The following is a 24398-nucleotide window of genomic DNA, read 5'->3' as shown; positions in this document are numbered from 1 at the left end:
CATGTTCATTTAACATACATACTTTGTCAAAGTAAGAATAACACATTTGATCACTATGGGAACTGAAGTATCTTAAAATATCAAGAGTGATCTCTAAGAGAGCTCTTCAGTTGTGTTTGCAGATCAGCCTCCCATTCTCACCATTATGGAATCAACAGCTCCATATGGAATGTGGTGTTATTTACCTTCTCTGTAGATTTTCACCACTGTGTTACAGCAAACTTCAGAGGGGAAGTTCTAGGATACTAACAGCTGTGGGGTTTTAAATCGTGACCATCGGGGTTTAGAGGAAAGCCTCTTGTGAGTACACCATTTCCTGAATAAAAAGTTCATAGAAAGATCAGCAAAAGCTGTAGCTCTGTACAGAGCTGAATGTCACAGCACTGAAAGGCCATCTCTCCATCTCTCACATGCCCGCTGATCACCTCCTTACATTGCATTCAAACACTTGCCAGAGCCCTCCAAGTATCAGTAAGTCACTAACACAGAAAAGTAGTAAATGCTTCTGCCAGGTTAGGAAGTTAAATCAGTGAAAGGTCTTAAGAACAGCCTCCCCATTTCAGCAAGTCACTTTTCCCCCCCAAATGCAACTACATTCTAAGCACTGAGGAATTAAGGATATCCCCTTTCTTGTTAGGAATAAAATACAGTATTGCAGCCTCATCAGATGAACTAACTGTGCTGACAACACAGAATAGTTTTCCAACACAGGAGAGTCAAACTCCTAAATTACTATGCCCTGCATGAAGTATTAAAACCTAACTATTTAAGACAGTTTAAAAGAAAGGAGGGGAAAAAAAGCCATCAGGATAATAAAGATTAAAAGAAAAAAATGAAGACAGTGAAAATTAGTTGCCATGAGAGAACATTTCTAAAGAAGCCTAAAGTGCCACTCATAATTTGAACACAACTTTCTTATACTTAGATCCCTTCAAATGAGTATCAGCTTACATGAAGTTTTGATCCTACAAGGAAATACAAGCAAGGAATTCTGTGAAACTCACTTGGATGGATCAGGAATGAAAGGCAAAGGACAGCAATATGAAATGGGTGTGGAACCTGGAACCAGATTGAATTGGAAACTTGATTTCATTTTTAATGATTCCAATTTGCAAGGGAAGTTCTGCATGCATTATTTCATACTCACAGAACTCAAAAAGCAAAAGCATAGTACCTGTATAGAAGGGCACATCGCCAAGAACACTGTAATTTCAATTGTGTATCTTGCACTAGGTACCAGCTCTAACCTTCTTGTCTAGATACACCCACAACTGGAATTGGGTTCTCCATTAAAAGCAGTCCCTAAGGATTACCCATAGTGTTGACAGTCTTGGTCAGCTGGATTTGAGCATTACCAGGCAGTCACAGACATATGCAGCTGGGCAACACGTTGGCATTTTCCGCCACTTGCATTATCTTTTTCCCTTCCAGTTAGGGGATGAGTACCAGCAGGTATTCAAATGTCAAATTCCACATCTCTCTGTTGTTCTATATTAAACTTCATCCTCCCAATCAGCTTTTTACAGCATTTTTAAGGAAATGCAAATATCTTTTGTTCTGACTTCTAACTGGTTAGCAGCATTATGTGCTGCTACTGATCTGAACAGGAAGCCCATCAAGCCAAAACAGTATCAAAGGTTTTTAAACATACAGACTTCCAAAGTACTTCATCAACCCAACACAGAACAGCCACATTCTTCCCATTAAAGTATCACCCTACTCATATGAAAACGGCTCAGAAAGCAAAACAGACATCTTCTCTAACAGATGAGAAGCTAAACAGTATGTCAGTATATATAGGTCTACTCTGACTTCCAGAGGAGAGCAGAGTATCATCTTTAGGCTGACTAAACAATGCAGCAAAAGTTACCAGCAGTTTCCTTCTTAAACAATCCATGTATTTTATATTGGCCCATTATTTATGGTAAACCACTCTTATTTTAAGATGGTTTCATTATTGCATTTTCACACTCCTTCTGCCAAAAACTATGGAAAACTCAGGAAAACACTGCTCAAGTTCAGTGATCCAAATGCATTTCCTACTTGCAATCTGAAAGAAGCTCAACTGTGCCTCCTGCAGTAGCAGCAACAGAATTAGTGGCCAAATTCACATGGCAGGTATGTTGTTAAATGACAGTAAAATTCTCAGATCTTAGTTCTATACTATTGTGGCTTGAAAATACATTTTTGTTCTTAGACAGTTTAGTGACTACTAAATGCAACTGTCCAAACACTATATCCAGCTCTAGAATCATACAAACTGCTGTTAGTCACTTTGTGTGATGTATTTCTTTGTGGTTAGTAGCAGGGACAGAGTGTTGCCTCATTGAAGTAACAAACTATTCCTTCTTAGCCACCTGCTATCAGCACTTACAGAACACTGAACTAAAAAAGACCTCTAATCTGCTCCAGTATTAAAGGAGAAACATTATAATTTGAAATAAGAAGCAGTAATTCTATAAATCCACAACATTTATGTTTTGTGGGATTGCCTCTACTGCACTCAGAGGCAAAACTGAAATGAAAGGAAGATGTTTCCTTACATGTAGATAATATTATCTGCTCATAGTTCTAAAATCATAGTAACTTGACCTAAAAAGCTTCTGCCAACTTTGTCCTTGTGCATATCACCTTCCAAGTATTAGATCCTATCAAACAAGGAGGTTTATCACGTGCTTTAGTATGCTTTTCTTCTTTCAGAGCCTACACTGCAAAACAGTTGAGGCCAGCCTACGTATGTCCTGCCTCCTGCTTTATCTCCTGCATCAGAAAAAGAGCCTTACAGCGGTGTTTTCAAACACTCATGGAAACCATGGAGATGTGGGAGAGTGCTGTTTGCTTATTACCTGATCACGATCACCTGCGAAACAGCAGCTCTTCATAGTACATGAGTTGAAGTACCCTTGGTTGTCAAACTGGAAGACAGGCAGCCGGCAGTGGATGTCATAGAGGACTGGGGGAAGGCGCCGACGCAGTGCCAGCAGCTGGGTTCCATTGCTGTTGAACCGGACACTCATGGCACTCTGAAGGGAGAGGTTTCCACCGTACCGGAGCAGTGAACTGGGACAAGGCAGAGGAAACAAATGAGATGGACTGTGCATATCAACTGAACTGCTTAAAGACAGAACTCTGAAATGAAATCTGAGGTTAAAGACAATCAAACAAGCCCAGTAAACTATAATCTTATTTAGTTTCTGCTTCAAAGCATCACTTCCCGAACAAATTTGATTCAAAAACTGAATGACATACTACCGAAGTGCTAGGACTGTAAGTCTCCAGAAGGGTAGTTAAAGACTACACATAGTTTTGTTAATAACAAATACATTTCCTGCACAGAAGCCAAGTCTCATAGAACAGCCTTAAAAAGCCTAAAACCCTTAAACAGCCTTAAAAAGGCTGTTCTTGCACTTTGGGATGTCTGCATTTGAGACTGACCTACCAGCACTCAGATCTTTTTGTTCAGTTGGTGCCTGAGTCCAGCCAGCCCAAACTTTTTTCTTCCTCTGCCTGGCACCAGATAGAATTTTCTGATTGTAGATACTTTGACCATTAACTCACTTCTGCTTCTATTTACATTTCCACAGGGCATCAGAAGATGTTTGAACTCTACAATCAGCTCCAGCTGTCTCAAATAAAAAGCCATCTTACTAACTAGTTATTGCAAGACATGCTAAAATAAGTCACTTAGCAGTATTTTTAGATGAAGCAAATTTGAGACTAGCTAAGTAAGCAAGGCAATCATGCCACCACATGACACCATCACCTAAAACTCTCACATGGGTGAACTAGCCAGTTTCCTTGGACCATATAAGGCTGTTTGATCAAAGCTGGAATATTTGTATCCAGTTCTTTTTGACAGATACGAGCCAAAGACCAGAGGGTCACGAGTTTCCACACTTCTCTTTAAAACAGTAACAGAACATGGAAATTGTACCATCCAGGAAACTAAAGACAATAAAAGCATACCCTAAATTCAGCTTGCTTTGCATGGGTGTTTCCCTCCCCTCCCCTCCCCTTGCCCCCCCCCCCCAAAGACTTAATTCAAACCCTGTACTTGACATGATTGTGGAAAAGGAGACAAAGGAAGACATTTTATCACTTTTTTGTGCAGCAATCACAGTACCTGAGCTTGACCTTTTGTGAACAGGTTTTGAGCAATCCCTGTCAAATCTTGTTAAGAGGTATGACTTGTATACACCTTCTGGATCAGACAAAGCATGCCAGGATAGAATTTACAGAGGGTAGTCCATTCATGGATTTTAATGCATTATATTTCTGATGTAACTCTGCCCCAACATTTGTGAAAAATGAGTCACCCCACATGGATGGGAAGCCACATTCCAGGCAAGCTGATGCATGCATCATTGTATGAGATACCGTGAAGTTAAAAAGCTCTTTTCCTAACTAAGACATAGTTAAGCAAAACCAAAAACAACAAGATTCCAAGTGATGAAAACATGAGAAAGACTGCTCTCACACACATGCACTTTGTGAATGAACTGACCACTCAGAGCCAGGGTGCCACAACAGAACCCAAAGTCACATTTTCAAAGTCACCTAACAAGAGCTTCAAACTGGGCACTAAAACGTCAGAATGCCTCTATCAGTGTGAAGAGTCCTGCTCTCTCATATGGAAGCATTCTCCTCCTCACAGGCAAAGCTGCTGAGCTTCTCTTAATAGTATTTATGGGTTTTAATAAAATCATGAGAAAAGGGAACACCAGAAACTGTACCCTTGGAGACAAGGATTTAGGATCATCAGCACTAGTTTCTGTTCAGCCAGATCAATGAAGTGTTCAGCCAGCTCAAAATATTCAGTTAGGCATAAAAAATCCCCCTCAACCCTGAAGACTAATAAACCCCAAAACACACATGACTTTTTTTTTCCTCCCCTCCTCCTCTCCTGATAGGTTTTTGTAAGTAAAATATTTTTTGTATGGAAGTTTCCACTTACTTAAAAAAACCCTAAAAACCCAAAGCAAACAAATCCTTCAGACACCCCACCACACAACAAACAAAACAAAACACATACCCCCCCCCCCCCAAACCAAACAAAATGAAAAGAAAGAAAAACCCAACAATCAACCAATAGTTCAACCCAAAAGACACACAGAAGAAATACAGCTGGATTTTGTTGTCTAAGAAAGGTGAATTTGTCTACAAAAATACAGAAGCTCTCCACTATGGGTAAGAACACCACAACACATGTATCAGCTGCCCTCATTACCCATTCTCCTCCTCAATCTAAACTACAGCCTGGAATGCTCTCCTGCCTACGACAAGCAAGCCTACCAGATGCTCCATCCTTTCAAATCCTCAAGCAAAGCTCCCATGGTTACTGTTATTAAGCCCTGCTTTAAGTACGCCGAGATTACATTTTATAGTAATAATAGTGCAATATTAAACTAGCTTCCATTCTGCTTACAGATGTTTTTATTAAGCTCCTATAGCAGTTAATGATCTCAAAAAGTCCTCTTGGAGTTGAATTCTGTATTGTTTCGGTAACTTCAGTGTAACAAAGCTCCAAAAGAATATTTTAGTTTAGAAATTAAATGAAGTAAGAAAAGCTGGGACTTCAAAAGACATCATATACACACAAAAGAAGTCAAGAATCAAGAAGCTGCATGGTTAAGACCCCTCAAAAGATCCACAGTTTTGCCTGCCTCATACACTCACTCCACACAGTTCAGCTACATGCACAATGGACATGCAGTTTGTGCTGCAGTTCCTTAAATATTTGTCTCAAATGAAAAAAACCAAATACCAACTAACCAAATAAAACACAACAAAAAACAAAATACACCACAAAACAAACAAAACCACAAATAAAATGTCCATAAACCCCTCAAATTCCACACTAATAAAAAGGAGACAGTGTGCCAAGTCTGGCTGATAGGAAAAGAAATACTCAAACAGCCATTTGCCATTCTTATACAAGAGCAACATGCTGATGATTTCCCTCACTTGCCACAATTCTGCCCCCCAAAATCAGACTTTCTAGTTCCACCATATTCTAATACAGTGGCTGTTTTCCCTGCTGTGCTGTGTTCTGCTCACTTCCTCTCTGCCTCTTTGAAAGGATTTAAATTAACTAGAGTGTTTTCCTTTAACTAGCTATGAAAAGAGGCAGTAGGTAGTCAGGTGGGCATGACAGACAAGTTAACACCAAACCCCACCAAAGACCCATTTTGTGATGCAAACAAGAGACGTATTTACTCCCTACAAGACAGTATCTGAGAGATACGGTCAGAAATCTGATGTGGGGAAGGAATGCAGCTCCATCTTGGTGAAAAGGACAAAAGGATTTGAAAAATCTTATCTCTGCTACTGAGAAACCCCAAGACTTCAGTATCTTCCATAGTAAGATTTAGTTGCCTACAAAGCAACCATGCTGGCTTTAGGAAAAAAAAAACCAAACCAAACAAACAATGAAGCCAAGATATCTTCTAGAGTATTTAATCTCCATCAGTCATCTGTCTCCAAGAAAAACTGTGGGGATTTATGTGGCTCTTTTTATTGGTTTTAATTTTCCCCCTACAGTACTAAAGAGGGTTTCTGAATCAAGAAGCTCTATAGACCTTCAAGCTAATCAGAACTAGAGCTTCTGCTCTTTCTTTTGAAGTGGGAAGGGAAGAGGAAGAGTAGTTTAGCATTCAAATTACTATCTCCACTTTCCTAGTTGCACCATGGAGCTGCTCTGTGTCTTTGTCAGTGCTGCTATTGGATTTTTTTCATACAGGATTACACAGGGTGGTGTAGACATGCTTGGATATGTTAGTCATGTTAGAACTGCCACTTCTGCTTGCTTCTTATTGCACACTCTAGTAAAGGAATTTCAGAGGCAACACCTTGCTGTTACTATAAAGTTCACTGATGCATCAGACTAAAAGCAATACTCTCTTCTAGAAGACACAAATCATGACAGCAAGTAAGAAATCTGACGACAAGCCTAAAGGGGCACCTCTGAACAAGATGGTGTCTTTTCTGCCAGAGGCATTATCTTTGTGAATCCAGGCCCAGACTATGCTGGGGTTTAGTCTGCTTCCAAATTTGGCTCAGCCAGCCAGCCGTGGAATGCTGATGTTGCCTACCAGCTCTGGAAACAATATAAAGAGTGACATATGCACTTCTGAGTTTATAAAAAACTCATTTTGTATGATTAAGAAAAATATTTAGTCCACAGATAGAACACTACAATCCAAACACACATGCTGGAGCTGGAGGGAAGCTGAGGAGGGAGAGAATGGACGGTTATGTGCAATACAGTCATTTCCGTAGCTGGATACACTGCACACTGGCAGCACTCAGGTATTAACCAAATACCACCTCAGCCAAACAATGGAAGGCTTTCAGTCCAACAGTAGCACTGCTAATGTAAATAAATCCCTTACTGCTGGCAGCTACTGGGGTAAGGGAAGAAGTAGCAGAACTTGCACTCAAAATTTGAAGGAAAATTCTGTACTGAAGCAAGCGTTTCCTCTCCTCCTCTCTCTTTTTTCCTAAACAAAGAAGTTATTTCATCCTTTTCTGACAAGTTGACTGCCTCAGTGGCAACATAAGCTTAAGCCAGGCCATTCAAAAGTTAACTTGGCAACAGAGAGAGGCTATTAAAAGTGACAGAAGATCAGTGTATTGGTAGAAATAAAATAAAAACAGCATGCATGACAACATTAAATAGAACCATTAAATAAAACCATTGGGCAGATTCTCTTGATAAGCTACACATCTGACAACAAACTGCAGTTCCTGGGAAATGAGTGCTATTTAAGAGGGAGAAAGAAGGAAGACAGAAAGTGCTGATATCATAAACAGCAGTGTGTGAAACTAACTTAATGAAAGAATGACCTTAAAAGGAAAAAACTAATTGCATGCTTGTAACTAATACAGATTATTGCATACAAATCTGTTTGTCAGCATTTCTGTAACCACAAAATTGAGGAACTCCTAACTGTGTAAAAAAATAACTGGAATGAAACTTGGCAAAGAGATTCTTGGTCTGGAAAACTGCAGGAAGGTTTGGGGTTTTATTTGGAAGAAAGTTAATCTGTGTGTGTGAAAGAACCCACACGGTTCTTACTTTGTCTGGAGAAAGCACTTAGAAAGAGACAAATTAACCAATAAGAGAAAGCAAGCACAAGATCAATTAACACATCTATCTTTCTTTGTTCTTACAGCAAATTTCACACAACTATCAACATAATTTCTTTGAGAAACAGATAGGTCTTCTCAAAATTTATGGGAGTTTCTCTTTATGCATTCAGAACAGTTAAGAAATGTGAAGGAAGACTAAAGACTTCATAAGAGCCATGCTCAGGTGTTTTGTTTTTTCCCCTAACATGCACACTTTTCTAAATGCTGTCATCACCATTTCTGTTTCTCTCACTACCCTTACAAGAACTCCCTTCAAGAACTACATCCCCTCATAATCCTCAACAAGAAGTAAAGGATATTTGCTTGGACTTTAAAGAATAACCAACTAAAACAAAGACTATGTATTGCTAGCAAAGCTAAACATCTTTGCTTTTCTTCACGAAGAAGAGCCACCTGCATCCACCAAGTAAAAGAAAAGTAGGGAATTTAGAGTGAAGATACTGCATGGTCAAGACAATGTCATAACTTCTGCTCTGAAATGTTAGGGTCAGGATGTAATGTAAATTAGCATAAAAAGGAATCCTCCATCATTAATAAACTTCTGTGCAAGCTCTAAAGTAAACAGAAGCATCATCTTTCCCCTCCAAATCAGAAGGGCAGTAATTTATTAACATTTTTTTAAAGACAGATTCTTATCTGATAACTGACTTCAGACTCTAGAGCCTTAAGAACATCAAGCATCACCAGATTCACATACCCAGAGCAGCCAGACCTTGTAACAGCAAAGGCTTGTGTGATTTGGCTCTTGAGATCTAACTGAATCACTAAATGCTAATGCTCCACCAGTGATCTCAGGGAGCTCTCCAGAAAGTATTCTTTTCCTTTATTCTGCCTCGATTTGACAAGGGAGGAGAACACACCAAACAAAACACTACAGAATTTCAGTATTTTGAGTAAGATGACAAGAGCAGAGGCATAAAGTATATACTAAACTTCCCCCCAGTCTGTATTACTTTTAAGCCTTACTTCTGACGTTATAGCCATGAAATGGGAACAAATGACAACAGCGAACAAAAACCCCTCCTTTTTGTCTGAATATTACACAGCTTACTCCAGCTCTATCCAAGGTTTGTTTTGGTCTTATTACAAACTTGTTCCCAAACATTCTTACTGTCCTAGGCTTGCCCTCATTACAGATATGGGTCAGCAGGCAAAAGATTAGACTCTGCTTCAACCATCTAGGTGTTACTGTTACGTAAGTAATAAATGAGATCTAGTAGACAGCAAAATAGTTCTGCAGGAAAAAAATAAAAAGATTAGCCAGATTAAAAAAGAAAGTAGGGAATACAAAGCAAAGAGTAAGTGTCCACAAGGAAGCTAGTTCAATCACCTGTTCATTTTTCTTCTTTTCTAATCCCTAAATTCTACACCGAGTCCATTGTTCAGCCTGTTCAGAAATAGTACCTTGGAGGATGGAGTACAGACTGTGAAAGAGAACACTGCTCAAGTGAAGCCAGCAAAACAGAAAGAAGTGGGTTCCATCAGATAACCAGACAGAGAAGATGCAAATACAGCTAGACATGGCATGGGAAGATGACCCTCGGGCCAAATGAATGACGAGAAATTGTTTCCAAAATGAAGCACACACCTAAGTCAGTGTAACACAAAGAACACAGACAAACAGAAAATGCAATCTAAGAAAAATAATGAGTGTGAAAGCTGGTAACTCATCCTGAAGAGTAAATCTATTTTCACACCTTAGTGTCTATGCCGAAGCAGCCACATGTCAATACCACAATCCTACAAAGCAGCTTTTCCCATGCACCTGTGCTGCTATTCCTGTGTTGCATTAGGAAAGCTGAGTGACATCAGCCACAGATTTGTTCTCTCATTCAGTGATATCCATGCATCCACCCTCCTTTTCCCTAGCAAAGCTGCATGAATTTTTAATTTACTCAAGCCAAAACCACTGAAATTAAAGACCATCAACAAGGAATTAGGCCTTTCTTTTGATAGGAAAGGTGGCAAGATCCAAGATGCTCCTATAAAAGCACAGTCCAGTCTTGAATCAGTAAAGGTTTTTTTGCTAATAGGTATAGGCTGAACATCAGTTATGTACAACTAATTGAATCCAATTGCACACACAACTTGGTCTCTTCAGGTTGGCTCCACCACAGTTTTCCATGGATTGATGTTTTAAAGACTAATTCCCTTGTCTTACATAAGGCTGAGCTAGCATTTCAGATGCTCTCCCAGTAAATGCACTAACAGGATCACCAATCATTATTTTTTAAAGAAAGAAATTATTTTTTAAACAAAAAGTATCTCTTGCTACTTCAATCCTCATTTTAATTCTCTTCTCATGGAAATGAGGCCTAAAAGTGATTAAAGCAAGGCTTCTATGATGACAGACCTATTTCACAGTATCACCAAGGTTGGAAGAGACCTCAAAGATCATCAAGTCCAACCGGTCACCACAGACCTCATGACTAGACCATGGCACCAAGTGCCACGTCCAATCCCCTCTTGAACACCTCCAGGGATGGTGACTCCACCACCTCCCTGGGCAGCACATTCCAATGACGAACGACTTGCTCGGTGAAGAACTTTCTCCTCACCTCGAGTCTAAACTTCCCCTGGCACAGCTTGAGACTGTGTCCCCTTGTTCTGGTGCTGGATGCCTGGGAGAAGAGACCAACCCCCTCCTGGCTACAACCACCTTTCAGATAGTTGTAGACAGCAGTAAGGTCACCCCTGAGCCTCCTCTTCTCCAGGCTAAACAATCCCAGCTCCCTCAACCTCTCCTCAGAGGGCTTGTGCTCAAGGCCTCTCCCCAGCCTTGTTGCCCCTCTCTGGACATGCTCAAGTGTCTCAATGTCCTTCTTAAACTGAGGGGCCCAGAACTGGACACAGTACTCAAGATGTGGCCTAACCAATGCAGAGTACAGGGGCACAATGACTTCCCTGCTCCTGCTGGCCACACTATTCCTAAAGCAGGCCAGGATGCCATTGGCCTTATTGGCCACCTGGGCACACTGCTGGCTCATGTTTAGGCAGCTGTCAATCAGCACCCCCAGGTCCCTCTCTGTTTGGCAGCTCTCCAGCCACTCTGACCCCAGCCTGTAGCTCTGCATGGGGTTGCTGTGGCCAAAGTGCAGCACCCGGCACTTGGACTTGTTAAGTGCCATCATGTTGGACTCTGCCCATCTGTCCAGTCGGTCAAGGCCCCTCTGCAGAGCCTTTCTACCCTCTAACTGACCAACATCTGCTCCTAACTTGGTGTCATCTGCAAATTTGCTGATGACTGACTCAATCCCCTCATCCATATCACCAATGAAGATGTTAAAGAGGATGGCGCCCAGTACTGATCCCTGGGGGACGCCACTGGTGACTGGCCTCCAGCTGGCTGTGGCACCATTCACCACCACTCTCTGGGCTCGTCCCTCCAGCCAGTTCCTAACCCAGCACAGAGTGTTGCGGTCCAAGCCACGAGCTGACAGCTTAGACAGCAGGGCACACAAACCCATTAAATTTGAACAGATGACAAGTGTGTACTTTTTAAGTGTGCATTGCAAGGACAGTATTTTGCACTTTAAAATTCTTGCTTTAGAAAGACCCGTGTGGTAGAGAATTTCAAAGGCAATAAAAACATTAAGCATCATGAGGCTTTTGAAGCAAGCAGTATTCCCATTCCTCGACACAGGAAAAACTGAGGGCAAGCGAGGTCAATCAACAGACCTACCCAGCACTGCGGAACAAATCCAGGTTTCCTGAATTCTTGTTTACTGCATCAAGCTACTTCTATTATTGCAGACTATAAACCTGAATACCAGTACTGCTGCTGGGAGCACACTGGGTTCCACAGAGCAAGGGGATAGGACAGCAACTAGCTTAAAGTACCTGGCCAGAACCAAAGCAAGGCCAGTGTGAGGATGATGGTAGAGTGAAAAAGTTTAATCTTCAAATCAGAAAATCCCCCTGCACACGATGAAGGGCTAACTGTCTGAAGTGGATAATGTTATTTTAACCAATGAAGGCTGGAGAAAAACCACTAAATCAAGACAGGAAAAACTGAACAGGAATCACCATAGCCCTGAGAGCAACAAAGAATTAAAAGCTAAGCTACTAACAATACACAACCATTTGACCCTCAATCCTCCAGAAGTCAGCTGTATGTCAGATGAACAAATCTAGGGATGCTCAAGGAAAGTAAAATAAAATTTCAGTCTATCACTGAAAAAACAAAACTTCAATGATCTTCAGTTTGCACATCAGTGGACTAACCTGAATACTAGCCTAATGATCAAAAAAGATAAGCTAAACCCTCCATCCCAGAGGGACGGACAAAGTCAGGCAGAAAGCAGGACTGCAAATGGGGTAAGAAATGTGTACCTCTACAAGAGAAGCTATGTGAGAGGAGCCCTCCTACTGTACAGTTCTAGTTAGTTCTGCAGGAAGGACAAGACATAAAAGGTGGGCAAAAAGAGACTACAGCACCTGCTTGAAAAACAGACAGTACTTGGCAAGAGTACTTAAGCATTTTCAAACTGTTGGCTAGTACTCACACCAGTAAAGATCACTTGCTTCAGAGTGAAAAATACCAAGAAATCAATTCACTGATTTATGTATTTTGTAATGTAGTGCAACACTTCTGTTGTCCTTAGAAGGAGAGGAAAAAAAACAAAAAAAAAAACAACAAAGAAAAAAGGAAAAGAAAGGGGTGGGGGCATCAAATGGCTGAAAATGAAAACCACAGAAAAAGAATCTCTAAGCAGGAAAGTGCTCTTCCCAGAAATACCACTGAAGCCATTAGCATAACTAAAGCTTTAATGATCGTCATCATCTCTCTCTGCCCAATGTTAAAAGGGCTTCTTTGCAAGTACTCCCTCTTTTCCTCAGTGGCCCCTTACCAGAAAGGCAGAGGAGACTACCTCGGATGTTTCTAACACTAAAGTAATTTGATTTTAGCTTGACCTATGACAAACACAGGCTGGAGGTTTATTTATGGTTACAACGAGGAAAACAAAGCCAAAAAAAACATCAAAAAAAATACTGCTCCCCCAGATGCCATTGCAATCCAAAAATTCCTTCAACACATGTCAGAGATTTCCAGGAAATAATAATTTAATCCGTATGAACTTAGGCAGCACACTTGCTGTAAAGTTAAAAGAAGTTTAAAGAAATAATGGAAGACAAATGGTGGGGGTGAGGGGATAGAATCAAACTTAGTGTCTGTGTTATTTAGGGCAAATATGCCAAAGTTGGACTTGGTCAAGAGACGTTCAAATTCTAGGTTAAAACACAGACCACTTGAGCTGCTTCAGTAGCAGAGATGCAAAACAGATGAAGATGGTACATGTGTGGGATGAGATGCATTTTCTGAACTGCAGAAGACAAATGGCCATCAATAGGACAGGCCAAAAAGCATTTTCATCTGCAAAACTTCCATATTACTTGATGTAAGTTGGGGGGTAGGAAGAATATAGGAGAAGAAAGAATATTATCATATTTCCTTGGAGGGTGGGGAGTGAGAGGTGGAGGGGAAGGGATTTTTGATTACAGTAAAAAGGAGATGGGCATAGGGTTAGTGGATAAGGGGAAGAAGGGAGAGCATGAGTATCTAATAGTTACATATCCTTGCTTGAAATACACATGTAAAGTTGAGTTGCCCCCAGTAAGCCTGTTGCAATACATATGTAACTGTAAACTGTTTACAGACTTGTGATTTTTCGTCTATCTTAAAAAAGGCACAGCTTCCACACCCCATCTAGTGGTGTGAGCGCCTTACAACATCCTCATTAATCAAACCCACATGCCAGCTTTTCGGTGCACTGTTTGTAAAAACAATGCAGTTGGCTTTAGTGTAACGACCACCTCAAAGAAATGCAATGCTGACACGTCCTAAAAACCGGAAAAGTAAGATTTCCAGATTCACAGATCAACTTGTAATCGTGCTGGACTTACAGTAGTTCTATTTTAACAGTACTTCACATGATTTTGAGGAGCCAGCCTACTGCATTTACATCTTATTAGTACACTGGGGGCTAAGAGGGGAATGTCAGTTGCTGGACCAAATCTGAGACAGAAGAAATATCAAGCTGTGAATGTACTTTGTGAAAAAACAAAATTAATCCACAGCAGTATCCTGACTCAGACAGCAAGACTAATCAAATTATGACTATCTGAAGTGAGCTAAACTTTTCACAATACAGAGCTGTGCAACTGTCTCTAATTCTCCTTATGCATGCCAAGAAATGATGGTGTTTAATTACTTCCTTCACTGTAGCAGCCAAGCATAAAGCACTCTCAGCTTGCCATCAGAAAGTTAACCATTTTCACAGTATATGAATAAAAATCTAATAATCAGGAGTTGTTTTCTCTCCCCCAACCTTAAAAATATTTTTCATTCATAGAAATTTTCAGAATAGAATTATAGAATATAGAATCAACAAGGTTGGAAAGACCTCAAAGATCATCAAGTCCAACCGGTCACCACAGACCTCATGACTACTAGACCACACACCAAATGCCACATCCAGTCCCCTCTTGGAACACCTCCAGGGATGGTGACTCCACCACCTCCCTGGGCAGCACATTCCAATGGCTAACAACTCTCTCCATGAAGAACTTTCTCCTCACCTCCAGCCTAAGCCTCCCCTGGTGCAGCTTGAGACTGTGTCCTCTTGTTCTGGTGCTGGTTGCCTGGGAGAAGAGACCAACCCCCTCCTGGCTACAACCCCCCTTCAGGCAGTTGTAGACAGCAAGAAGGTCTCTCCTGAGCCTTCTCTTCTCCAGGCTAAACAATCCCAGCTCCTTCAGCCTCTCCTCACAGGGCTTGCACTCAAGGCCTCTCTCTTTTAGTGTTGCCTGACTAAAGAAGCAGATAAAACCAACTCTCATGCCTGGAGGCATGTAATAGTAAGCTGGAACACGAATTCTGCTAGAACTTAACTGGAGATGAGCTGTGTATTTGGGAGAAAAAAAATATTCTGGTGTAAAAATCTTCAGATTTTCTGGATAGGTAAATAGGCAAATTTGTTTCTGCCAAGCAGTGGAATCTATAAACTGAATTCTCTAATCTACTAGGGTATCGCTACTCCATTCAAGATACTGAAAATGTAGAGCTAAAGGCTTAAATTGCCACTGACTGCTATGCAAGTTTAGAAGTTAAATCACCCCTTTTCTGACAGTGCATCATCTAGGTGGACAAAATTAAAGAAAAACTCACCTGAAGAAGCTCTTCTGATCAAAACCAGTAATTCAGCCTTAAGCCAGATCCACTTCAAATTACTGGAGGCCAGCTGAACACCGTGGGCTTACCAAACCTCACCTGTATCTGTAAAGACTATTAGCACACCAGCACTGTTGGCTGTAATACATGTTATGTGAAAGTATTGCTAGCTACAGTATTGCTGAAGGCTACAAACAGCTAGTCTTGGAATCCCAGGTTTTCAGTTTACTTTCTGGATGGATTTTACAGAGGAACAGCAGCAGGATTCCCCAGAACAGTTTCCAGTTATGAAGCAAACCAGATATTGGCTGCAGCAGTTTAACTCTGCCTCTATCTGCGAGCTGACAGAACAGGACAGCAGTTGGGAGAATCAAAACCACTCTACCACACATTCTAACAAGCCAGATGAAGTTTACCTGATCTAGTAATTTCTGCTAGTACCACTGGTGGAAGGACAGGGCTTGAAAACTCACACAATGGCCACAATATTATGAAGGATTACCTCAATATTGAAGGAAAGGAAGAAATTTCCCTGGACAGTTTACAGAACAAAATAAAGTCCCTCTCAAGTCAATTTCATGCAGAGCAAAGAGAAAGGTAGGCTGGGGAAAGAATTTACAAATCTAGCCATTTTATACTATAATTACTTATTATGTTATTCACCAATCCCAGCAAGTTAATACTTCATGTTGCCCAAAAGCCTCTAATCAATTATCCTTCCTACACCTCAGGAGATGTTACATTTCCTTGGATGCTGATGACATTATAAAAGAGAGCTACAAAGTTGTAGAGAAGCAAAGAGTCCCACCAGATTTTTTATGACAATGAGAAAAGCATCTGATGCAGCAGCCCTTCTTGCCTGTGCTAGCACTCTGTCATGCAAGTTACACAGGCAGCTTCCTGTTTATCCCTAGATTGATAACTTCAGGGCTGTTCAATCCATTCTGCCTATAAAATTCATCAGCCAGAACACTCTTGGCACACATCTTACCTGCAATTTCACTTTGTGTCCTTCATTATTAAGACTACAGAAAATACAGACTCCCCTTATATACCAGTTTCAGGTGTATGTAAAGTTCATCACAAGTAGTTACAGCATTATACAAATTACTTTCTCCTTAACAAAAGCAAGCAAACAAAAAAACCTCGAGCAAACACAAACCAAACCTTTTTCCCCCCGATCATGAACCTGACAACATATTTTCCCCAATGAACGTAAATTCTGACTTCCACTTCCTCACTGGAGTGAGAATTATAGCTTAACTGATTCACAAATTAGTAAAACTGTTTCCTCATAAAACAAAGTCAATTGGCCCCAAATACATTAAAAAACATCAAGTTTTGTATTATTGCTTTACCAATAGATGATTAATACTAATAACTAATCCAGATTAGCAAACTGGATCTGCAGAGACCCGTGGGAGTTTTGGCAAATGCTGTTACTTTACTCAAGACTAAACATCCAGTCTAATTTATTTAAATATGAGAGTCTCTGGCTTTAGCAGCCCACTAGGCAGGACACAGTTTCTCTCCCTCAGCCAAGCATATCCCTCTTACCATGTTTCGGACACATCTCTGATCAAGCAAAGAAGGAAAGCTGATGGAGATCCCAGCTGAAACAACACAAGTTACCTGCACTCACTGAAGTCACAGCTTGCTCAGCCCAAGTCTGAGGGTTTTTCTATCAGCCAACAGCACTTACTCTGCAAGGAGCAGCCTGCCTCTCACTTTTCACATTCCTGCTTCTGAGTCCTCTGGGAAGAGCTGGCTGCTGGCAGGAAGCATGTGCATATTATACATCACACCTACTAGGTGAAAATGCTCTAAAAGCAGTGCTTAAGGGACAAGCTGTACGGTATATGGGGCATATGACCAGCTGTACAGTAAGGGTGTTGCACACAACGCGGGAAAAAGCAGCGCAACCTACCCACCTCAGAATTTCATTGTACTTGGTAACTACAATGCTGTTTAACCATCACCATTTCACTTTTTAATTGGAAAAACTTACTTTGATCAGATTAGGTCCAGAACATGGCAGTTCTTGTACATTAAATGTAAGCATTCAAGCTTCCACCAATTTAGTTTATTCAAGTTCTTCAAGACAACCCAGAGGTTGTAACATAAGAAAACCCTTTCCCCTCTCATCATTAAAAAAAGAATACAGAATTCAGAGTTGCCAAGGGTTAAGTTTTTCATACTAATGCTAAACCTGGAGAAATACTAATTACTTGCCAAGAAGCATTACCAATTCAATTCTGTTAGAGGTGTTTTCTATTTGGCCTTAGAAAAAATACCATTACAACACAGCTAAAAATGTGTGTGAACACAGGCTATTACCCTATACACACAGTAGCCCCCTACAAGCTCACAGCAAGAATTCTATGTTATAGTGAAGACTAAAGAAGGTTGATAGTATCTACACTGAAGATATAAGTATCCAAGACCTGGCAGCTGCTACCACCCCAAGCAACAGCTTGCCAACATTTTAAAATAAAAGCTGAGACACTATTGGAGTTTAAATTCTTAATGGGAATTGCTAAATATATGTATATAAAAACCCAACCACCAAAACACCCTAAACACTATTTCTGCAATTGGAAAGCAGCTGTCAAAATTTCTGAAGAGAATTCCTTACCCAATCGGCTCATGCATTATCAGGGTCAATGCTTGTCTCTTCAGTAATACTTATAATAGAATCACAGAATTCTTTTTAGTCTGGAAAATACTTAAGATCACCTAGTCCAATCATTAACCCAGCACAGCTAAGTCCACCATTAAACCATGTCCCCAAGTGCCACATCTGCAAGTCTTTCAAATACCTCCAGGAATGGTGACTCTACTTCCCTGACAGCCTGTTCAAATGCTTTACAATCCTTATGGTGAAGAAGTTTTCCCCTAACATCCAACCTACACCTTCCATGGTGCAGTTTGAGGCCATTTCATCTTGTCCTGTCAACTTTTTACTTGGGAAACCACCAACCACCTTGATACAACCTCCTTTCAGGTACGTGTAGAGAGCGATAATGTCTCCCCTGAGCTTCCTTTTCTCCAGGCTAAACAACTCCAATTCCCTCAGCCACTCCTCATAAAACTTGCATTCTGGACCTTGAAACAGCTTTGTTGCTCTTCTGTAGACACTTCCTCCCTCTGCTCCCATTAGCCCTGCACAACCTTTCCATCTACAAAGGATGATTTCATTTCAATTTGCTATCCAAGTTAAACACTTCACCTAAACTTTGCATCCCTACACAATTTCTGTTGATATAAGCTGCAACAGTTTACCAATATCATTCTGTTTATATTCACACCATGAGAATAAATGCCTGGAGAGAAACATTTCAGTAAAAAGCCCTTTCAAAACTAAACCAACTGCAGAAGTTCTTAAATGAAAAACTTGAGGTAGAAGCTAAAAAGAAAGTATAAGGTTAGCTGGTTTGGCAAGAGGAATACAACTTCATCTGTATTAGTTCACAAGGCTGGAGGGCCTGGGGGGGGAGAAAAAAAACCTATATAGCATGAAATAAAATTAAACTGACAGAAATGTTTTGCAGGGTTGCTGGGGGAGACATTTTGTAAGAGCATACTAACCCTAATGTCTTATATTTCTCTCCCTTTATCCAGTAAACACTGAAGTTAGTTTAATGTTAGAAAGTTTCTTACTAAGACCTAGACCAAGATTTTGACAGGGATAGTAGCAGATAGCATTGACAATTTCCAAACTCCCTTCCAGTTACATTTTATCAAACTCAATTTAATGGGAGACTGTACAACAGCTGCCAACAAGGGCTTCAGCAAACTTTACAATCATGAGAACCGCCAGTACCAGCAAGCAAATTCTGATTCAAGCTGAGATTTAACACAGCCAAGTGCTGGGTTCTGTACATTGGCCACAGCAACCCCATGCAGTGCTACAGGCTGGGGTCGGAGTGGCTGGAGAGCAGCCAGGCAGAGAGGGACCTGGGGGTACTGGTCGATGGTAGGCTGAACATGAACCTGCAGTGTGCTCAGGCGGCCAGGAGGACCAATGGCATCCTGGCCTGCATCAGGAACAGTGTGGCCAGCAGGAGCAGGGAGGTCATTCTGCCCCTGTACACTGCACTGGTTAGGCCACACCTCGAGTCCTGTGTCCAGTTCTGGGCCCCTCAGTTTAGGAAGGATGTTGACTTGTTGGAATGTGTCCAGAGAAGGGCAACAAAGTTGGTGAAGGGTTTGGAGCACAGCCCTGTGAGGAGAGGCTGAGGGAGCTGGGGTGACTTAGCCTGGAGAAGAGAAGACTCAGGGGTGACCTTATTGCCCTCTACAACTACCTGAAGGGAGGCTGTAAACAGGCAGAGGTTGGTCTCTTCTCGCAGGCAGCCAGCACCAGAACAAGAGGACACAATCTCAGGCTGCGCCAGGGGAAGTTTAGGTTGGATATTAGGAAGAAGTTCTATACAGAGAGAGTGATTGCCCATTGGAATGGGCTGCCCGGGGAGGTGGTGGAGTCACCATCATTGGAGGTGTTCAGGAGGAGACTTGATGGGGTGCTTGGTGCCATGGGTTAGTTGTTTAGGTGGGTTGGATGTGATGATCTTGAAGGTCTCTTCCAGCCTGGTTTATTCTATTCTAAAAATAAAAACTACTTAAACCATTAATGTTTACAGTTTAAGAACAATAAACCCTCTTGAAACCATAATTTGGTTGCTACTAAAAGTCTAAATATTTAACTTGGGTTTTTTTAAGCCAGTTATAATTAACTTCATATGAGATAGCTTTTTCTGTCTGTACAGTACAAACCTAAACATTTTTAGTGCTATACACATTGCTTCTAAGATACGCCATGAAAATCACCAACAAGGAGAGTGTCAAGTGCATGCTACAGAAGATTTTTAAGTGCTGAGGCTACTGCATTTTAAAACAAGTACTACCTGGTTTTGCCAGATTTAAGCATAGAAAAGGATAAGAACTGGAAGCACATAAACATACAAGTTGTAAGGGTGGAAATAATTACCTGAGGGGCTGAAATTTTTTCTGATTGTGATGATTGAATACATTTTTTAAAAAAAAGAGTAAAAATCAGAGTGTGAAACACTGAAAAAGTCAGGCATCAATGTTAGAACCCAGGCTGCAAACTTCTTTTCTTATTTTCATTTATTTAAAACCCTATGCAAATCTGGAAGCACACTGCACAGCCAAACCGATGATCCAGGTCTCTATATTATCCAGGAAGTCGTATAAAACTCTTAGGCACCAAGTAAAAAGCTGCCTTGACCACAGTCTCTCTGACTTGAAAAAACAAACAAACAAGTTACATGCCATCACCTCTCAGGGGAAAGAAATAGCAGAGTGCTAAGACAAGCACAGCCAGATCATACCTCTGAGGTTTACGAATATCCCAGAGTCCCACGCCTTCCTTAGAGTTGGCAGTAGCCAGTAACCTGGGTTCTACTGGATTAAACATCACACTGTGAAAGGCTGATGGGTAGTGTGCCAAGCAGAAGGGCTCTGTTGAAAACAAAAAAAAAAGAGAAGAGATTTCAGACATAAGAACAAACAATGCATATTGCTTGATGCAATGAATTTGGCAGCTTAATATGGAAATGGCATAACAAGATCTGGAGATACAGAGACATGTTCAAACCATTTCTCAAGTTGACACATCCAAAGCAATATAAAACCTCATGTTTTAAAAGCCACCCACATATGCATTAGCTTTGTCTAAATATGGAAAAGGACACATACTGTGTTTCAAGACACCATTTTTCTTAAGGAAGGTTACCAGAGTGTAAAACTAGCCAGTCAAAGATCAAGTATTTGCATCTTCTTAAAGTTCAAAGTGGTCACCTAATAAGATCTACACACGGGATGGCTTCTAAAAGCTTCTTAGCAATGTATGTCTGGAAGCTCCCACAGCCATTGATGATCATCCAAACTGCAAGTGTAGCAGCAATTGCTTACATGGGTGAATAATGTGAGGGGAAAAAATGAAGTAAGTTTATACAGAACACAGCTCAAAGCAAGCTGCCAACCCCAGGGAATAGAGGCCTGCCACCTATTACGTGCTGTACAAAAAGCTGTTCAAGTAGACAAGAAGGGTGTTCCTCTTAATATTTTTTTTATACAACAGTTGTCTTTTGCTGCTCACACACTTAAAAACATGTTCATCCAGAGCCTCTCCCTCTCATACTGATTAGTGCAACAAGACTGTGCTTGGCCTGCTACCCTGCCCTACTCATTCCATCAAAATGCTGTCTCCATAGAAGTCAGGAAAAGCCTTGACTGCCATCCTTCTCTGTATCTTTCTGCTAGCTGCATGGCTTTAGGCACAGCCTAATTCTCTTTGTTGTGTCTATCTTTTGTGGCATGCTGCCACTCTTTCACTCAAACAAGAAACCAGAGTCAATGCCTATTCAGAAACAGGGATTATGCCAGACTTTTCTGTTCACCATTTGCTTTGATGCAACCACTGTGGTGCTCACATGCTTGGGAGTCTCTGTTACTGCTCTTTATTTGAAGCACTGTGTGCAAGCATCTTTAGCCCCACAAGCACTACATGTAATCTTTCCTCATATTCCTCCTGAGGACATATCAACAGGCAACCCTACTAAACTCTCAGTATCTTCTGATATTACCTGCCCATCAATCAACTCAGAATTAATGTTTACTGCCCTATCTGTATCCTCCTCTTAGGTCTACAACAATGTTTTGGACACAAAGACCTTTTTTAGCATTCATTTAGTAAGGATCAAAACAAAGGTCTCTGACCATGGCTGAAGCTCCCTGTTGCTACTGATTGTCATAAGAGGCAGAAGTCAAGGGAAGAACAGTAGCAAACTTCTACAGTAGGCAAGTTCTACCAGCCTGACCACAGGCTTCAGAGATTGCTGCTGGCAGCTGCAAATAAGGTCTAACCCCAAAACTGATGTTCTATATTTGCATCATCAAATCAGATTCCTCTGAAACATGAAAGGCTGTGTTAGTAAAATGGCAGCCCCCACTGAGAAGCAGTGGCCTGCATTACCTGAGTGGAGACACAAACAACATCAGATTTTTTTTTTCTATCTGGCAAAGTTGGGCTTTAAAATAAACTTCTAATTTGTGTACATTTGTTTAGTCAAATCATTGTTACTAATTGCTGGTGTTTTCCTTCACACCTTTGTTATAAGTAGCCTGCCACCACAGTTTTCTTCTCAGATATATCCAAGGTTGCCTTTCAGTCTGTCAAAGAGTGATCACAGGAGCTAAACTAATCAGGCACTAAGTCACTTCAATGAAAAGTAGGGGGACCTTTATTGTTCTGCATGCTCATTCACAGTTGTAGCTCTTATGCACTGCCATATGAAAAAGCTCTTCAAGGAAGAAACTCAACACCATCTCTAACAACAACTAGAAGTGAATTTATGGAAACTACTGCACAAATCACTCAGCAGCAGAAGACAAGAAGAAAAAGGAAGTGAGTGAAACCCCTTTTCCAGCTTCTTTTAATGCACTATTTTAAAGACTTGCAAATAATCTCCTATTTTAATTAGCTGGCCACTTAGGGAAACCAACTATACTCACACTAGCAGGCATGGTGCCTATTCCCATGAAAATACCAATGCGGACAAGAGGCTTATCCCAGTGACAAGCACTGCATTGTAGTAAACATTGGCAGGGCTCTTCTGTAAATCCTGACTCAGGACTCCTAGATAAGCATGCAAATCCTTTATTTAAAATTCAGAGGACCAAAGACACTACTCCAAAACAGCCCCAAATACTCCACAAACAACACCTCTTCATTCCATTTTCAGTGGTGCAACCTTCTTGTTCTAAGTCTCAGCCACAGCAAAAGCAGTAGCAAGATTTAATTACAACGAAGGACATGATATTATACATTTAAGCATCCAGACCCACTGACTGTTGACATTCACTGTCAGTAACAGGTAGCTCTTCTAACAGGGACAAATCTTCATGATGTAGAGTTCAGGAGAAGGCCCTAAAGGAGCTTGCCTATGACCAGCCACAAGAATTATGCATCCCTTTCACTGTTTGTCAGCAATCCCTGTCTAAATTGTGCCAGATAAACATATCTTTCCCTTCTCTGCCTTGCAAGTTCTTCCTTTTCTTTCTAGAGATCTCACCTCCATGGGAAGACTCTCGGATATCCCAGATAAGAACTCGGCCATCATCCGATGAACTGGCAAAGATGTTGTCATTCACTGGGCTCACTGAAAGGCCATACACTGCATCTTCATGGGCAAACACATCCAAGGTCTCAGTGCTGGAAAAGAGAGACACAATATTACAGCTCATCCTTCTTCTGCTGTGGTTTGAAAAAGCAAAGTGTTTATAGCTTTAACCACCTAGTAATACTTAGTGACAAGATCTAGGTAACTTCATAAGAAGGCCCTTATGTTTAATTAGGCTAAAAAAAAAACCACACAAAAAGCCTATGTAGAGTGACCCCAGATGTCATGCTATGAGCTAAACAAACCCCTCAGACCAAAATCCACACACTAGACCTTCAGATACTGTAAGACACTACAGAAATCAGTGGTATTAAATTAAGCCTGGGAGAAGGTAATGGGAAAGAGATCTTTGGATCTGTGGCCAACGAGGAGAGGCTGAGGGAGCTGGGGTTGTTCAGCCTGGAGAAGAGGAGGCTCAGAGGAGACCCCCTGAAGGGGGGTTGTAGCCAGGAGGGGGTTGGTCTCTTCTCCCAGACAACCAGCACCAGAACAAGAGGACACAGTCTAAAGCTGCACCAGGGGAAGTTTAGGCTGGAGGTGAGGAGAAAGTTCTTCACTGAGAGAGTTGTTAGCCATTGGAATGGGCTGCCAAGGGAAGTGGTGGAGTCACCACCCCTGGAAGGTGTTCAAGAGGGGATTGGACATGGCACTTGGTGCCATGGTTTAGTCATGAGGTCTGTGGTGACAGGTTGGACTTGATGATCTTTGAGGTCTCTTCCAACCTTGGGGATTCTGTGACTAAATTTTTACTACTTAATGTAAAAAAAAAAAAAAAAGTACAAGAGAAGTTTGTCTTCAATACAAGTTTATGTATTGTTCAAAAGTTCAGCTAAAGCTCATAGAAGAGCAACCTTCCAGGTGGCTTTTCT

General features: G+C 41.1%; 1 protein-coding gene across 4 annotated transcripts in view; it reads right to left on the bottom strand.

The window, feature by feature from the left end:
- The window catches only part of DCAF5 (DDB1 and CUL4 associated factor 5), a 73188-nt gene that overhangs the window by 31232 nt on the left and 17558 nt on the right, over window positions 1-24398 (bottom strand). For all 4 annotated transcript variants that reach the window (XM_009900625.2, XM_054161592.1, XM_054161591.1 and 1 more), the window contains exons 4-6: window positions 23422-23561; window positions 20677-20806; window positions 2847-3060 (exon numbers count right to left, since the gene is read on the bottom strand). In XM_009900625.2, coding sequence (XP_009898927.2) covers window positions 2847-3060; window positions 20677-20806; window positions 23422-23561 — 484 coding nt within the window. The remainder of the gene's footprint in view (window positions 1-2846; window positions 3061-20676; window positions 20807-23421; window positions 23562-24398) is intronic.

The sequence above is a fragment of the Dryobates pubescens genome, chromosome 5 (assembly GCF_014839835.1).
Source record: "Dryobates pubescens isolate bDryPub1 chromosome 5, bDryPub1.pri, whole genome shotgun sequence".
Lineage (NCBI taxonomy): Eukaryota > Metazoa > Chordata > Aves > Piciformes > Picidae > Dryobates > Dryobates pubescens.
The sequence above is the reverse complement of the archived record's forward strand: the minus strand, read 5'-3'. Positions and strand labels throughout refer to the sequence as shown.